An 18,528-nucleotide genomic window follows, 5' to 3' on the forward strand; every position below is an offset into this window, starting at 1 on the left:
TTTTTATTGGCTAATCAGATTGGGTCTTCTAATCAGCGATGTTTAGGCTCTAGTAGAAGGCAGTGGTTTGTCAATGTGGCTGTCCATCTATTGACTTCATAATAGACTCGAAGCGAGCGGGGTGGGGAAATTGCAAGCGAGTTACTGCCTCTAAATAACATTACTATGAGAGTGGGATGTGTTGTGTGCGTTCATCCGCCATTCAGTGTGTAACAAATAGGACTAAAACATCCCATAAGCGTGTGCTATAAACCACCTGTGCACCTTTGCGGTAATAAAGCATCTATAATAAAGATTACGAGGCAGCGTGCACATACACACACACACACACACACACACACACACACACACACACACCACACACACGTTTAAAAAAAATCACCATTGTTTTTCTGCCCTCAACAGTGATGATGTTCGCTGTAACGTCGAGAAATGGGCAAAAGTGTGAGATGTGTACATCACAGATGTTATGGAAGTCATTATAGCAATATGTCAAGATATTGTTCTAAATTATATATTTTTTCATAAAGGTGATTTAATGTAACGATAAAGCCCAAGCACATAATCCAGTAAAAACAAAAGCACACAAAGCAATACCAGCTCATGATCACTAGATGTCACCATTGTCCATTATTCAGTCGCTGCAAGTTGTTTTGCTGTCAAGAGCACACTGTAAAAAATTATTTAATCAATAAGTTATGACAACACGTTTTTACATTGCTTTAACTTATCAAAATTAATTAAGAATTTTTTTTATAAGTTAAAGAAGATTCGACTAATTTAGTACAAGTCAGTTTAATGTAATTTAATTTCAAAATGACTTAAACATCCAAGTTGATTGTACTATATATATTTTTTTTTTACAGTGCATGAATAAACGTATACAGGTACAGTACATGTTTCATCCTTTCCGGACAGAGACATGTAACATGACATCTGCACAGTTTCTTGAGATACAGCAGGAAGAACCTCTGTATTGGAGAGATGGGGGGAAACTCAGGTAATATTGCTAAAAAATATCATTTTAAAATAATAAATAAATATGAATTACATTAAGTAGGCCTAGATCAAAATAAATCCGTAAAATTAATTAAATTATTTTTATTTAAATGTATTATTAATTATTATTTAATTATAATTACATTAACTAAGCATCTTGCTCTGATATATCTTAAAATATGTCAGTGCCATTGTTTTGTCTCAAGATGCATAACAGTAATGTTTTTTTGTTTTTTTTCAAGGCACGTTTATAAAAGCTACTTAAATGTCCTAATTGAACTAGGGCCTAATCCTGACTTAATCTAAACCCTGTCTGTGAAACCAAACCAGGCCTAACTATTATAGTTGAATCTCTTCTGCATAATTTGGCAAAATTGCATCTTGAAATTACCCACAATAAAATTATGTTATTTAGTAATAGACATTTTGTAACTCAGTGTTTTTGTACTATATTTCTAATTTTAATATTTTATTATATTCTTTATTATTCAGATATGTATTTATGTTTGTAAATCATTTTATTTACATTTTGTGACATTATCATTATATTAGGAATGTGTAAAAAAAATATGCAAATTAAACTTTGTGTATTTATACTGTACTAAACGAAGACTTGGTGAGTCCTTTAAAAAAAATATTTGAAAAATCCTAATTATTCCAAACTATTGATCGGTAATGTACTGTATATACTTATTATTTAAAACAAAAGATGTTTGTTTTTATATTGATTTGATTTGAGTTGATGCCTGCATGACGTCATGATTGAGCGCGTCTTCTCCAGCTTATAAAGGATTGTGATTGGCCCGCAGGCGCGCGTGTCTCGAACAGGTGTGATGGACCTGAGGCGTGTAATCTGCTGGTGCACGGCAGTCTTCGCCTTACTGACAGGTCAGTGTCTTGCCTTTCGCCTTTAGATTATAAACTTACAAAAGCGGCAGGACATTTTAATGATAATTATTTTAATATGCCACCGATAACAGATAGATAGGAGAGAAACCGGGCTAATTGTAATAAGGATACGTCTCAGTTCGGTTTCACAAGTGACTATTTTCGTTTGTTTGTCTCAGACACTTTCAACTGCAGTACTTTTGTTGTATGAATTCTGTCCTTTTAAACTAACATAAATAACCTAAAATTATATTAATTTATCCATCCTGAGACAATTGTCTTAAGTAAACACAATAAAACCATGTCAGACTACCATTCAAAATTTAGTAAATTACACTTAAGAGTTTGATTCATTGCTGAAAATCAGTTCAGTGTCAATTATAATGTATTGATTTTTTTTTTTTTTTATGTATAAGATTTATTGAATCTTAATATAAAAAAATTACTCTAGCAAAAAGCTACCCTTTCTGCTCATGAAGATTCTTGTTTTTCAGCAATAAATGCATTAAATTAACCGAAAGTGTCAGTACTTTCACATTGTTACAAAACAATTGCTATTTAAAATAAATGTTGTCACACACAAGATATCACGTTTTCCACAAATATGAAGCAACACATTTGCAGGGCAAGTTTTATGTTGCAATGTTATATAATTCATATAATAGTTTATTTTTTTATCGTTGTTCTTGCAAATGGTAAATGCAGTTAACCATCAGGAAATCATAGATATGAGTAGATATTTCACTAAAAAAAGCTATAAAGAAAACTGAATTTTTACCTCAGTGGTTGTATAATGTGTTTGTCAAAAGCACTGAAAGTGAAGGAGGGCTGTGAATGTTCTCTCAGGTGTGTATGGAGACTGCAGCAGGAGCCAGTGGCAGTGTGATGATGGGGTGTGTGTGCCGCACAGATGGCGCTGTGATGCGGTCAGTGACTGCCAGGATGGATCTGACGAGATGGACTGTTGTGTGTACCACCTGTTTCTTTACATTTACAATAATCTTGTTGTATTCATTCGATTGCAACTTGATTTTCTATGGAAAAAAAAAAAACACTTAACAAACGAGCATACATTTTATACCATTAGTATGTCAAGCAGGGGATTTTGATTGTGCGGATGGCTCCGGGTGTGTGCCCGGGTCGGCTGTTTGTGACGGGAGGCCCCAGTGTCCCGATGCTTCAGATGAGTGGGATTGCAGCTGGCGTTTAGGGTGTCTCTCGGGTGACTGGAAGTGCAAGAACAAGGTCTGCATCCCGCGAGACCTTCTCTGCAATGACGTCAACGACTGCGGCGATAACTCTGATGAAGAAGCGTGTGGTGAGATGCTCTAGAAGTGTCAACTCTTGTTATATGGTGTATGAATGTCATTGCATTAGAGACTTGAACTGACTTGTTAAACTGCTGTACCACTTGGTTAAAGTAAATGCAAGAAGAGACAAGCTCTGATTATCAGAGTCTTAACACAAGGGGAATTTGTTCACATGTTCAAAATTGAATGGAAAAGATTCAGATTGTATTTGGTGGAAAATGAAAAGTGCCTGTAATTTGCTTTTTTAAAGATTCCTGATTTGGTTTACATGCATTCATGGTCAAAATACACACTTGAATTTTCGCCTCATATGATAGTAAAGTGTTCATTGTATGCACAGAATGCACACTAGATCATCTGTGGATTTTTTCCTACTCTTTTGAGTACCTTGAATTCGGACATACTATTATCACATCCTGTTTTTTTCGCCTACTGCATCGTAGGTAAGTGTGCGACTTCAGATGCAGCCTTCCAGTCTCCGCTACAACTAAAGTGTTTGAGGGTCAAAGTAGACGTTGTTCGCGGGCTGCCAATTTAGACATAGGCTGGCATTATGCAAATTTTTTGGAATTACTGACGACTTGTTTCAGGCAGTTCAGAATCGCTTTCTTTTTGGAGACAAGTAACTCAATTTATCTGCATTTGATCTTTGAAACTTTACACAGCTTTTATATTCACAAACAGCTTTTATATTCACAAACAGCCATATTACACACTACATGATGGGTAACATCTGAAAAAAAGCATAATAAGGGTACTTTACCATTGTTACTCATTGGTGTATGATTGTGCATGTAAATGCCTTCATTGTCCTGTGAACTTTGAATATTGCACTCACAACACGCAAGCCAATGGAATCTCTGTGGGTTACGGCTAAAAAAAAGACACCCTATATGCTGTACAGCACTTCTGTTGATATCTGGAATATCATAGTGTCCTTTTTATTGATGATCTCTAAGATAGATGTTCTATATATGTGTGACGTGTTGCAGGTTCCTGTGGGAAGATGAGCCTCCGCTGTGCTGATGGCAGGTGTATAAGCCAGAGAGAGAGGTGTGATGGAGTCGCTCAGTGCTCGGATCGGAGAGATGAGCCTCTTACATGTGGTACATGGAGACTCGCAATGTTATTTGTCTTTTGTTTTGAAGTATGTTTGAATTTAACCATGCAGCATATCTCCAACAACAGATTGGCTCCTTTATTTTATTTTAATTATTTTAGTATTTTGTTTAGGTGTTTGTTTTAGTTATCGGCTTGGTTTATGTATATTAAGTTTACTTATTATTTTAAATATTATTATTTGGAATTTGTTTCTCTTTTCTTAACTAGGTAAAACTTGTCATAATGGCAATGGTGGCTGTAGCCATTCTTGCACTGACCAGCTTTGGGGAGCCTTGTGCTCTTGTCCCACTGGAATGACCCTTTCTGCAAACGGACTTGATTGTGAAGGTACAGTCGTTGCACTTGTGCCTCTAAGCAGGCTGTGTTTGGTGTAGCACACATTCAAGTCATAAAGAATCTGAAATGCAGTATCTACACTGTTTTATGGACGAATGTAATTTGACAAACTGTTCATAATTACTAGATGTACGTTTTCTGAAGAAAAAGTGCACTGCAAGTAAAGCACCACTCACAACTACACTGCCCTGAGACAAAAAAGCTCACCCCCCATTTCTCTACAATATTCTGAAATGTATGGGTGTTTGTTTTTTTAGCATAATTCTCTTTAGCATGTGGATAGCTTGATGCTAACACAAAATAACATGTTAACGTAATGCTAACACAATTAGCATGTTAGCATCGTGTTAAAACAATTAGCATGATAACATGCGTTAGCATATTTTAACATGTTCTTAGCATATTTTACCACAGAGATAGATTATGCTAGCATGATTTAGCATGATGCTAGCACATTTTGACTTCTCAACAATAGCGATGCTTCGCAAGCACAACTAATAGTAGTTAATACGTAATGGGTCGGCAGGATGCAGTATGTATGCAGTACTCTCTACACTGTTAATTCCAAACATTACCTTTGTATTGACAAATGTTCATCTTCCACGTGACAAAGTGTTCAGTTTTAGAATAAATAATTGGTTGTACACAAATCTATTGCGGTGTTGTTTTCAGTTTGAGTTAAGGACTATTGTATTTTATATTGCAGATGTCAATGAGTGTGATCAGTCTTTTGGACCATGCATGCACTTGTGCTCTAATACACCAGGGTCTTTTCGCTGTCTGTGCCAGAATGGTTTCAAACCTCTTGGCAATGGCTCTTGTGAAGCTCAAGGTAACATATGGCATACATTTTTCAGATTTTACAAGTAAAAACAAGTAGACACAATACCGATAATGTCAAATTGTTTTTAAGGAGCCGTGATGAAGATTTTGACAACTAGGAAGGGATTCATTGGGTTAGTGAATGTGAAGACTAGAGTGTATGAGCCACTCTTTACTAGTGAGGGTGACCCTGTAGCCATGACCTATGATATCCAAAGGAACTTCATTTACTGGGCTGATCAAAATGGGAACATCTACAAGGCTTATAACGGGAAGAGCACGATTCTGTATTCAGGTTAGTTATTGTGGGGGATTTTTGCTAAATCCATGCAGATTGCATTCATATTTTGGCATGGACCAAAAACTTTTTTTTTTTATTCCCCACTTATTAGGGCAGTCTGGTGTGAAGAGTCTAGCCGTCGACTGGCTCACTGGACAGCTGTATTGGGCGAGTGTTACCCAGAAAGCCATCTACACTGGTGCAGCTGACGGTAGTGCTGTAGGCAAAGTCATGTCCAAAGAAATGGACCCAAGCGATATGGTCCTCAGCCCAATCGAGAGGTACAAACTGCTTTTCACCTTAGTACAGAACAGATTTGAGGAGCACCATTATATCTGGCTTTTTTCCTCTGCGTAGTTTAATATTTTGGATTAATAAAGCAACGAATGAAGAAATGACCATTGAGAGGGCGGATATGGATGGTTCGAATCGGACAACACTGTTGTTCATTACTGCACAGTTACCAAGAAGTCTTGTGTTGGATGCGGCTGCACAGCGGCTGTATTGGATCAGTGTTTACAAAATGGTGCGTTACATATGGAAAAACCCTAATTTTGAATGTCAAATGTGTTGATTTTTGTATTTATTTTGAGATCTTTAATTCTAGTCAATTGAGAGCATCAGGACAGATGGCACTGGGCGGCACACCTTTTTGGGTGTCTTTCAAGGAAATCGTGCTCAGACTCTGGCTGTATTTAATGGCTGGTTCTACTGGGCTGATGATAAAAGACTCTGGCAGGCTCCTCAAAATCTGTCTGTTGACAAACAAGATGGATTCATCCTAAAAGCCTCGCTTCCTGTCCTGAACGTCTACCATGCGCTTCAGCAACCCCAAGGTGAATTACATTTTGTAAACGCTTTCTTTCTGAATTCATCAGTGTTTACTAAGGGTGTGTGATTTATATATATAATCCATACGACGCAGATCTGATACGCATTCCATTTTCAACTGTTTAAGACTTCATTTAACTCATTTAAGACTTTCAAGGATACTCGACAAAACGGGCATTTTGGCATAATTGTGTGGTTTTTGTCCGTTCAAGCGGTGTCTTAAGTGGCTTTCTGTGCGCACAAGTGTGTCACAGACACGTACCAGTAACTGCACTGCGTCCGCTTTTGTCTTGTCATGCTTGAATGGTTTATAAGCATTTGCATGAATAAGAGCATTTTCATATAATGTAACGCTAGCCAAAGAATGACGTGGGGAAAAAAAATGGATGCTACATTAACTGCGTTAAATATTAACACGTTAAACTGAAATGAATTGCATTCATTAACGCAGTAATTTTGACAGCACTCGTTAAAATCAATCCACTAACCACTGCACAAAATATGAAGAATGGCAAAAAATGTAGGAGTCTACGACAGTCCTAAACCTGCCAAGGACCAGCGCAATAACACTCCAAAATATTTTTGATCATCAACAAAGTCCCAGAAAATAGAGTTTCTCTTCAATATTGCGCACTCCTAGTGGTTACACCACGTCATTGGCTCAAGCCTCAACTAAATATTCTTTCCATGATGTACATGCAGGTTTTACACCATGTAAAAACTCAGGCTGCCAGCTGTGTTTGCCCTCCAAGAAAAGTGCTGTTGGATTCACCTGTCTGTGTCCTGAGGGAGCGTTGCCCATGTCTTGGGGATCTTGCGAAAGTTTGTTTATTTAGCATTTAATATTAAGCATTTATTTAAAGTTTGGCCTATAACTTGGCTTTTGACGATTTGTTTTATCTCTTGTCATTGTCAGATTTTAAGGTGGCCTATGCAAGAGCCACAACCATATACAGTTTGGAGTTTGCTGGAAAGACTCCTGTTAAAACTGAACTCTTTACTTCGGATGAAGACATCCAGTCCTTTGACATGTACTGGCGGCGAGGTTGTCTGGTTTGGTGTAATGGGACGGGCCACGTAAAGATTAACATACGTTCTCAGGACTTATCCGAGTACATTCTGACTTTAAAACCTGGTAAGTTGTTACTATTTCATATAAAGCCTGAACACTGACGCTTCGATCTGCACACACTTGATTTTGTTGGACCAAAAGTTTAGAGTGATACAACTCTCCTGATATATTTCATGATGGATAAAAGCCTCATAAAAATAATGAAGGAAAAAAAAAAGTTGGTATAATATTTTATTACCATTGCTAGGAAAGTTAACGGATTTCGTTTTTAATCCCTTTATTTATATATATATATATATATATATTTCTATTATTTTTTTATGAAATTGCATGGTTAATTCAGATTGTAAAATGTCATGTGGTGTGACATTCCTGAACTTAATTCTATTTATGAGTTAATAATTCTTGATATTTGAAAATACTTTTTATCTTGGGAAATAATAAACGTATGGAAATTGATACCTACCCTCGCATGTATGGGTGTTAGCAAAATATTAAATTTTTTTGTTGTTGTGTTTTTATTGGTTACACTACGTTTATTCCCACTGATTATTCCAGCTCATAATGAGTATTCCGGACTTTGCCTTGTCTCTTCCCTTAGCCTGCGTCGTCAGAGTTGACCAGAGAACCGGCAATCTGTATTGGCTGGCATGTGATGAACTTTCCATTGGTGTTTCAACCATTGGCCCCCTTGACCAAAGCATTTCCAGGCAGCTATATCAAGCCAAAACTGCAATCCTAGACCTGTTTGTGGATTGGCAGAGAGGAAAGCTGTACTGGCTAGAGGGCGCTCAGATCATGAGAATGAAACTGGGTCTGATTGGTGGAAGAGCAGAATCTGTCTTCAGCTTTGAGGACAGTGGAGTCGACAGCATTGTGTTTGACAGAAAAGCGAATGGCTTCCTTTGGAACATGGAGTCTTGTGAGTGTCCTCTTTCTGAATTGACCGTTTGTGTGAACACTACTGGCTTTCATGTACTTCAGCTGAATGTTACGTTTGCTTTAGACTTGCAGGTTATGAGTCTATTGAAGATGAGGAAGTACACAGCTGGTTTAGACTGGGTCGTTCCTGGCTCCATCGTGGCTGCTTATGAACCCTACATGGTGGCATTGTTCAATAACGTCCTGACCGTTTGGAGCCGTAAAGACGGAGCTCGTGTCTCTGGGGTGGCTGTCGAGAATGGAGTTGTGAGCTTATCTGTTGCCCTCAGGGAAGTCCAACAAGGTTTGTGATGTTCTTCTGGGTTTCATTTTGTGCGATTATGCTACAGGTACTTATGCTACAGGTACTTATTTGTAGCTTTGTATGCTCTTCAGATAAGATGACTGAAGATGTTCGTCGTACTGAGGTGACTTGCAAAAGTCCTCTAGTCTTGTGTCAAGGCTCAACGGTGTGTATCAATCGATCTCAGCGGTGTGATGGGAAGAAAGACTGTCCAGATGGGTCTGATGAGGCCTCATGTTTGGACATGTGTGCAAAGCCAGGTATGCTTTATGATAGGCATAGTTCACCCAAAAATAAAAAAAAAGGTCATTTATTAACTAGGGATGTGCCCAAAGCCTAAATCTGAATGCAGAAAGGCACGGAAAATGAATGATGCATTCTACAGAGCTCCTAAAGAGACCTGGTTAGGTTTGCTGTGGTAGTCATTTATATTACAGTACATCAGATTGAACTTCTCACATGACTATAGTAAGGAGAGATGACTGACAGAATGATTTGGCGTACAACGAATCCTTAGCGTCATTGATAAATCTCATCTTGTAAAATGTGTGGTCTGTACTGCCGCTCCCTATAAGCAGAGTAAACGTATCTGGAATTTGATAGTGAGAGTAAAAACGAGCGTGCATTCAAAAGGGATTTTTTATATTGATTGTGGTTCCCTGGTGCCCACAAATTATATGCAACATAATTACCCAACTGTATAATTGCAAAACAATGCAAAAGCATTAAATGTTTTTTTCCTCACATCTCATATTTTTTCCATCACCATGTCCCTTTTAGATTCTCAATTGAATGTGTAATTTCCTATTCAAACATGGTATTCGGATTTGGGCATATCCCTATTACTAACAATACTGTTGTTCGAATGCTTTGACTTTTAAGCATAAAATATTTATTTATTTATCATATTTAACCTGAAAGAGTACTTGAATAATGGTCAACTTTTAGAACAATATTAAGTTGGTTAAGGGGGGGTGATCTTGTTTAGTTTTATTGTGTTTCTGACTTTGTGCATGGGTCATTAGACTGCAGGAAATTTAAATAGAAAAAAATGCTTTGTTCTTCCAGATGACTTCCTGTGTAATGATGGAAGTAAGTGTGTAGAGAGAGATTTGGTGTGTGATGGTCGCTCTCACTGCACTGATGGTTCAGATGAGATGGGATGTCCCACCATGGCTGCCAAGTCCTCAATCTCCGGGCCATTAAAGTGTCGTTTGGGCTCTAAACCCTGTAAGGATGGAAGTGAGTGTGTCCTGTACACTCATGTGTGTGATGGAGAGAGGGACTGTAAGGATGGATCTGATGAACAGGGCTGTCAATATAAGTGTAAAGCAGGTAAAACGCATGAAGCTGATTCATAAGTGCTTTATGTAGCCAAGACATGTGCAAGTGGCATTTAAACCAAACGTTTCCTCCTAGATCAGTTCCAGTGCGCTCATGGGAGGATGTGTATCGACAGAAAGCAGGTGTGTGACGGCACACCTCAGTGTCAGGACCGCTCTGATGAAATGGACTGTTTCACTCGCTCACACGACTGCAAACACCAGTGTGACAATAAAACTCGCTGCATCCCAGAAAACTTCCTCTGTGATGGAGAGAAAGACTGTGTAGACGCCACTGATGAAGACAACTGCTGTGAGTTTTTCAAAAGATGCATCATATTTATGCCCACTCAGTGATATTTAAAGTCCCCTGTAGTCAATAATCATATCCCTTAGAACTCATCTTTGATCACCAAAATGACATATTTAAAAAAAAAAAAAAAAGTAGCCTAAATGTAATTCTACACCCTTTCTTCATTTAATATACATGGAATTCATGAATTTGCTTATTAAGCTCAGACTAGCTGTGTCACTCAATCAACCTTACTATAGTAAACGCTGCACAATGGCCAGTTGAAATACTGGTTTAATTCAGCCATGTACACTATATTGCCAAAAGTATTGGGACACCCCTCCAAATCCCTGAATTCAGGTGTTCCAATCCCTTCCATGGCCACAGTTGTATAGATTGTCACCTATGCATGCAGACGCTTCTACAAACATTGGGAAGCAATGGCCTTCGTGTGGCCTTCAGATTAGCTCAAGAACAGTGCGTAGAGCTTCGTGGATTGGGTTTCCATGGCTGAGCAGCTTCATCCAAGCCTTACATCACCAAGTACTGTGTGTGCTTTACACCACTGCATCCCACACTTTGCAGTCACTGGACTCTAGAGCAGTGGAGACGTGTTCTCTGGAGTGACCAATCGCACTTCTCTGTCTGGCAATCCGATGGACGAGTCTGGGTTTGGCGGTCGCCAGGAGAACGGTACTTGCCTGACTGCATTGTGCCAAGTGTAAAGTTAGGTGGAGGGGGTATTATGGTGTGGGGTTGTTTTTCAGGGGTTGGGCTTGGCCCCTTAGTTCCGGTGAAAGAAACTTATAATGCTTCAGCATACCAAGACCTTTTGGACAATTTCATGCTCCCAACTTTGTGGGAACATTTTGGTAATGGCCCCTTCCTGTTCTAACATGACTGCGCACCCGTGCACAAAGCAACGTCCATAAAGACATGGATGAGCGAGTTTGGTGTGGAGGAACTTGACTGGCCTGCACAGAGTCCTGACCTCAACCCGATAGAACAGCTTTGGGATGAATTAGAGCGGAGACTTTGAGCCAGGCCATCTCATCCAACATCAGTGCCTGACCTCACAAATGCACTTCTAGAAGAATTGTCAAATTCCCATAAACCTTGTGGAAAGCCTTCCCAGAAGAGTTGAAGCTGTTATAGATGCAAAGGGTGGGCCAACTCTATATTAAACCCTACAGATTAAGAATGGGATGTCATTATTAAAGTTCATGTGCATGTAAAGGCAGGCGTCCCAAAGCTTTTGGCAATATAGTGTGTTTGAACCAGAAACTGATTCAGAAGAAGTGGAAGAGAGTGACTTATACTGGGTCGTCTACAAATCGATGTATCAGAATGGCAATGCATTTTAGCCCATATCAGCATCCTTAGAAACGCTTTGAAATACTCAGAATGTCAGTGGAGAAAGGCATATAGTTCATCATAACATTCCAATGTACATTTAAATAAATGTACCCGCTATGTTGCTAAATGTACCCGATTTTTCATATCAGCAGAAAAATATACCTGTATAACCTGGCTTCTCTTGAGACTCCCCTGCTTCGCAGCAGTTAATGATATGCTAAAGCCCATTGGCATGTTGACGGGATTGGTTACGTTGAGAACAATGGCAGTTTCAAACCGTGATTTGAGACTGACTTTGGTTCACTGCAGTTTTAAGGAGAAATTACTCCGCAATGGTGTTGACTTATAAATTTGCACATGGTTTGTTTAAAAGCACATTTAAAAACCACACATAGACATAAAAACATTAACTTGATTTTCACCAAAGGGTGAACCATTATCTCCATCAATGGCATCACCAAAACGAGTTGTCAAGGTTAATTTATTTTATTTTTATTTTTTAAAGCGGATTCACAAACATTCCAACTTTCCAACCAACTTTTTATTGGTTGACGAACGGTTCCAACCCAAACTCTCACCATTGGTTGAGTCAATTTTGCTATGCCGGCTCAATCATATAAACAGGTGTTTTTGGTTCGCACCACAGTTATTTCTAGCTAAACCAGCCTTCCAATGCCTTGGTTTACTGTTCCATACAAATCTGGAGTAGGTGAAAGTATTCTAACAATTACATGCATGCCTTTTTAAAGGTGCAATATCCTGTAAACTTTTTCCCATGAACCCAGGAACAATTCCTGACCCTTTCTGGCTTTTTTTGCTGCTATATACTTAAGACCTCTACTGTATGTAAATGACCTCTTATTAATGATTAACCTCTTTGTATGTTAAATGTAATGTGCTTTTTGTTCTGTTTAACCATTATGGATGACTGCCTGATCTGTGTTCACAGCTGAGACTAACAGAGGGAAAGTAAATTTGGTGTCTCTGAACAAAGCCGGTTCAGGTTTTGCACCTCCGCCTCCGATCTGCAGAAGTCCATCCATGATGTGTCCAGGAACATCACTGTGCATTTCCCAGACTCTGTTCTGTGATGGGAAGATAGATTGCCCGGATGGTTCTGATGAAGTTTCGTGCGTACACGTTTGTTCAAAACCTGGTAAATCTCTGCTTTATCGTCAATGTAAATCTTTTTCTTAAACAATAAGCAAATCACTGACATCTGTAATATTGTGCCAGATGACTTCCTGTGTAAGGACAGAAGGAAGTGTATTGATGGGAATCTGGTGTGTGATGGTCACGCTCACTGCCTTGATGGTTCTGATGAGGTGGCTTGTTACATGGCTGCTAAATCCTCAACCTCAGGGCCATTAAAGTGTCGTGTGGGCTCTAAACCCTGTAAGGATGGACGCGAGTGTGTCCTGTACACTCATGTGTGTGATGGAGAGAGGGACTGTAAGGATGGATCTGATGAACGGGGTTGTGAATATAAATGTAAAGCAGGTAAAACTAGGGATGGGGCCGATCCGATCCAGTATCGGTATCGGGACCGATACCAGCGTAATTCACGTATCGGATTTTCCCGATCCAACCTGCGGAGATATCCGATATCCTTGAGTCATGTCTGCGCTTTAACGTTGTCTGCTGAAATGACTCCAAAAGTGATTCCCGCCGGCTAGTCTGCTAGCTGGCTGCAAACTGCGGAATGGATTTCCTGAACGGAGGCGCGGCTCAATGAGACACAGAGTTATGAGACACGCCACCGCTCAGGAAATCCATTCCGCAGTTTGCGGCCGCTGTGTGGAAATTCTTCACACTGGAAACACCGCAGAGCAAGACAGCAAAATGCAATGTTTGCAAAGCCGTAATTCAGAGCTCGTTGAAGCTCCCTCGCGTCGTACAACACAACGAATGCAATCGAACATTTAAAAAAGCACCACGTTACTGTGCGTTCACACCAAACGCGAATAGCGCGTCAAATTCGCGTCTGCCGCGTCTAGTTGGACGCTTGAATATTTTGAATCCATTCGCGCGCCCAGAGCGAAATTGACGCTCGTAAAAAGCAAAAGTTTGAAGCGAAATTGACGCGCGTCTGAGGCGAAATCCGCTTGTCTGTTTGCACATGGCTGATGTTGATCGAGCATTCATCGAGAGAGTTACAGCATCGGAGCGAGGATCACCCTTTAGATAGTGTGTGTGTGTGTGTGTGTGTGTAAGATGTTTACACTTGCACTTTTCTTATATTTCAAGACTCAAAGTATTTGACATTTTGGGAATGTAATAAATATTGACATGACCTACAGTTGCATATTTGTTTTCAGAATGGGATTTTTCCTGTTAACAGGATTTACTGTTTTTCTGACTTCCTTTTCTGACCTTATACTTACCATACATGCATAAAAATGTAGGCCTACATATCATACTTGCCTGTTGAGAGGAGTTTATTTCAGCATCATATAAAATAAACAATAATGATAATAATAATATTAAAGCAAACACAGCTCTGGTATCGGAATAGTATCGGTATCGGCCGATATCCAAATTCAGGTATCGGGATCGGATCGGAAGTGAAAAAATGTGGATCGGTGCATCCCTAGGTAAAACCCATGAAGCTGATTCGTAAGTGCTTTATGTAGCCAAGACATGTGTAAGTGGCATTTAAACCAAACGTTTCCTCCTAGATCAGTTCCAGTGCGCTCATGGGAGGATGTGTATCGACAGAAAGCAGGTGTGTGACGGCACACCTCAGTGTCAGGACCGCTCTGATGAAATGGACTGTTTCATTCGCTCACACGACTGCAAACACCAGTGTGACAATAAAACTCGCTGCATCCCAGAAAACTTCCTCTGTGATGGAGAGAAAGACTGTGTAGACGCCACTGATGAAGACAACTGCTGTGAGTTTTTCAAAAGATGGAGACTGTCATTTGTTCAATGCACTATCATATTTATGCCCACTCAGTGATATTTAAAGTCCCCCTGTAGTCAGTAATTGTATTCCTTATGTCATTTTGGTGATCAAAGATGAGTTCTATTTGAATTTCTTTTTTTTCTTCTTTTCTGTGAAAAATTATTTCTTAAAGTAGCTTGAATGTAATTCTACACCCTTGCTTCATTTTAATATACGTTGAAACATGAATCTGCAAATTAGTCCCGGCCTCCACCCTGTATTACACCAGCTTGGACTACCTGTTTCACTCAATCAACCTTACTATAGTAAACGCTGCACAATGGCCAGTGGAAATACTGGTTTAATTCAGCCATATATGTTTGAATCAGTTTCTGGTTCAAGAAGAAGTGGAAGAGTGAATTATACTGGGTCGTCTACAAATCGATGTATCAGAATGGTAATGCATTTTAGCCTAAATCGGCATCCTTAGAAACACTTTGAAATACTCAGAACGTCAGTGGAAAAAATTATATAGTTCATCATTAACATTGTCAAATACACATAAATAAATGTACTATTGCTAAATGTACCCGATTTTTCATATAAAAAATATACCTGTATAACCTGGCTTCTCTTGAGACTCCCCTGTTTCGCAGCAGTTAATGATATGCTAAAGCCCGTCGACACAGTGTGATTGGTTACGACAGCATTTGAGACGTAGAGAACAACAGCAATTTCAAACAGTGTTTGAGACTGACTTTGGTTCACTGCAGTTTTAAGGAGAACTCATTATGCCCCTTTTCACAAGTCAACAGCATTGCTGTCACCTTTAAGACAAACCAAGTGCAAAATCATAAGTAATAAATATATGGTGTACCTAGAATGTGTCTGTGAAATTTCCGCTCCAATACCCCCCAGATCATTTATTATAGCTTGTCAAATTTGCCCCTTTTTGGGTGTGGGCAAAAATACGCTTTTTTTGTGTGTCCCTTTAAATGCAAATGAGCTGCTGCTCCCCGCCCCCGTTCAGACAACGGCCGATCCTTTACATGAGCTTCGGATACTACGGGAATAACAAAACATGCGAATCTCAGAAATGACCAGTAGCGAGTGCAGCCTTATGAAGAGACTCGGGAAGAGGTTGTAGCTTTTAGACACACCTGGATGTTTCTGAATGGTTGGTGGATACATTTATGTAGTTGTCTGAGTTACATTGATTCATCGACTTTTGTTAAACATGACTGTACATGCAAGTTGAAACGGTTCCCTGAGGTCTTTATAAGACAGCTGTGACGTTTTTGGTCAAATAGTGTTCAGTGCTCGTCTGTGCAGCAACGACAGAACCGTTTTCATTCTTTGCTCGAACTTTTGCCATTGTGTTAGAACTGGTTACACGGTCACTTGCAAAAACCAAATGGCGGCGCCATGGGTGGAAACTTGGGTGCAGATTAAGGGGTGGTAATATTATAATAAGATTTCCTTCCTACGTCAAAAGGGGAGTGAAATCTGATTGGCTTATTTTTTTGACATGCATGCAGAGAAAGGCTCACCAAAACAGTAGCTTGGGTTGTCACTTTTTGCATTTTCTGGGTTGGTAGATGCACCAATATGTCCCCTTTAAAGCATATTAAAAACACCACAGACATATAAACAACATTAATAACTTGATTTTCACCACAGGAGGTCTTAAAGGTGAACTAATCTGCATCAATAGCATCACCAAAACGAGTTGCAAAGGTTTCCCAAGGTTATTTTTTCAAAGATGATTCCCAAACATTTTTTAGTTTTTTTTAGTTTTTTTTTTTGGTTGGACAACCAATGGTGAGTTTGAGTTGGAACTGTTTGTCAATTTTGCTATGCCGGCCCACTTTTCTTTTTTTTTGGTTCGCACCACATTGTTTATTTCTAGCAAAATCAACCTGCAAATTCCTTGGTTTATAATGTTGAAAATAATAATTCCTGACACTTTCTGGCTTTTTTTTTGCTACTATATGCTTTTAAGACCTCTACTGTATGTAAATGACCTCTTACTATTAGTTTACCTCTTGGCATGTGAAATGTAACCTGTGCTTATTGATGAATGCCTGATCTCTGTTCACAGCTGAGACTAACAGAGGGAAAGTAAATTTGGTGTCTCTGAAAAAAACCGGTTCAGGTTTTGCACCTCCGCCTCCGATCTGCAGAAGTTCATCCATGATGTGTCCAGGAACATCACTGTGCATTTCCCAGACTCTGTTCTGTGACGGGAAGATAGATTGTCCGGATGGTTCTGATGAAGTTTCGTGCGTACACGTTTGTTCAAAACCTGGTAAATCTCTGCTTTATCTTCAATGTAAATCTTTTTCTTAAACAATAAGCAAATCACTGACATCTGTAATATTGTGCCAGATGACTTCCTGTGTAAGGACAGAAGGAAGTGTATTGATGGGAATCTGGTGTGTGATGGTCGCGCTCACTGCCTTGATGGTTCTGATGAGGTGGCTTGTTACATGGCTGCTAAAACCTCAACCTCAGGGCCATTAAAGTGTCGTTTGGGCTCTAAACCCTGTAAGGATGGACAGGAGTGTGTCCTGTACACTCATGTGTGTGATGGCGAGAGGGACTGTAAGGATGGATCTGATGAACAGGACTGTGGTCGTCAATGCCAATCTGGTTGGACAAATTTCAGTACTCAACCTTATCACAACAATTTGGTCACCATATCCAAGGACTGACCCCATCATGCCCTTGTTCCTCCACCACAGGGCAGTTCCGGTGTACCTCTGGAGGGAGATGTATTGAAATGAATCAGGTGTGTGATGGGACTCCTCAGTGTCTGGATAAGTCTGATGAAGCAAGATGCCAGAAACCCTCAATGAGCTGCAGCATGCGTTGTGACCGGGATACTCGCTGTATTGCTAAAATCTTAATCTGCAATGGGGTTAGGGACTGTCTGGATGGCACGGATGAAGCCAACTGTGGTGAGCCAACAGTTCTCCTGAACTGTAGTAAACAGTCTAAGATTATGTAGTAACTGGATTAAAATTGCAAGCGCTTGTGGAAGAGTTTTTAATGTGCATGGTCTTGTACTGCAGAAATTTTGCACTGCCTGCAGTGAGAGTGAGCCTAACTTTATGCCAGTATCAAAAGTGTATCAGTCGTCACTTGTTACTTTCACTCTATATCAGTCTTCTCCACTTTTCAAATAGTGTCATATTTCAAAGACTTATTCCAAATCTGGTGGAAGAATGAGATGTTATCCTAATAAAGACTCCACCTGCTCTGTGTTTTGTGACAGCTATATCCAGACCAGCTCAGACAAGCTGTGAGAGTCCCTCTGTACTATGTCTGGGAACATCAGTGTGCATGTCTCAGGGGCAGCTGTGTGACGGCAGAAGAGACTGTCCCGATGGATCTGATGAAGCTTCTTGTATAGATGCGTGTGCTTCTCAAGGTAAAAAGTTCTCCCAGCTGAAGAAAAATGTTTTAACCAGTCTTGGGTGTTTTGATGTTTGAAAGATTTAGGTTGTCTCCCAGCTGGATCAGCTGACAAGACAAGTCACCTTTATTTATATAGCGCTTTTTACAATGCAGATTGAATCAAAGCAGCTGCGCAGTGAAAACATGAAAAAAATACTACAAAGTTTGTTTCTAGAAGAAAATTGCATCATCGTCCACCCTAAGTAAGGCAGATCAGTAATATTGCTGAATATTAAATGTCCCCAACTAAGCAAGCCAGAAGCCAAGGCAACAGTGGCAAGGAACCAAAACTCCATCAGGTGACGGAATGGAGAAAAATAACCTTAG

General features: G+C 39.6%; 1 protein-coding gene across 2 annotated transcripts in view; it reads left to right on the forward strand.

Moving 5' to 3' along the window:
• Positions 1–1,811: 1,811 nt before the first annotated feature.
• LOC309489096 (uncharacterized protein) overlaps positions 1,812–18,528 on the forward strand; it is a 35,208-nt gene continuing 18,491 nt past the window's right edge. Inside the window, exons 1-24 of one of the 2 annotated variants that reach the window (XM_082157641.1) lie at positions 1,812–1,887; positions 2,734–2,853; positions 2,975–3,205; positions 4,190–4,303; positions 4,527–4,646; positions 5,362–5,487; positions 5,569–5,772; positions 5,870–6,038; positions 6,115–6,283; positions 6,365–6,593; positions 7,291–7,410; positions 7,505–7,723; positions 8,262–8,582; positions 8,667–8,885; positions 8,978–9,145; positions 9,954–10,220; positions 10,305–10,520; positions 12,805–13,011; positions 13,092–13,355; positions 14,534–14,749; positions 16,844–17,050; positions 17,131–17,394; positions 17,487–17,702; positions 18,020–18,175. In XM_082157641.1, the coding sequence (XP_082013767.1) occupies positions 1,833–1,887; positions 2,734–2,853; positions 2,975–3,205; positions 4,190–4,303; positions 4,527–4,646; positions 5,362–5,487; positions 5,569–5,772; positions 5,870–6,038; positions 6,115–6,283; positions 6,365–6,593; positions 7,291–7,410; positions 7,505–7,723; positions 8,262–8,582; positions 8,667–8,885; positions 8,978–9,145; positions 9,954–10,220; positions 10,305–10,520; positions 12,805–13,011; positions 13,092–13,355; positions 14,534–14,749; positions 16,844–17,050; positions 17,131–17,394; positions 17,487–17,702; positions 18,020–18,175 (4,597 nt within the window). In that variant the 5' untranslated portion in view covers positions 1,812–1,832. The remainder of the gene's footprint in view (positions 1,888–2,733; positions 2,854–2,974; positions 3,206–4,189; positions 4,304–4,526; positions 4,647–5,361; positions 5,488–5,568; positions 5,773–5,869; positions 6,039–6,114; positions 6,284–6,364; positions 6,594–7,290; positions 7,411–7,504; positions 7,724–8,261; positions 8,583–8,666; positions 8,886–8,977; positions 9,146–9,953; positions 10,221–10,304; positions 10,521–12,804; positions 13,012–13,091; positions 13,356–14,533; positions 14,750–16,843; positions 17,051–17,130; positions 17,395–17,486; positions 17,703–18,019; positions 18,176–18,528) is intronic. The other variant, XM_082157642.1, reaches the window with a different exon arrangement.

This window comes from Leuciscus leuciscus (genome assembly GCF_965113295.1).
Source record: "Leuciscus leuciscus genome assembly, chromosome: 24".
Lineage (NCBI taxonomy): Eukaryota > Metazoa > Chordata > Actinopteri > Cypriniformes > Leuciscidae > Leuciscus > Leuciscus leuciscus.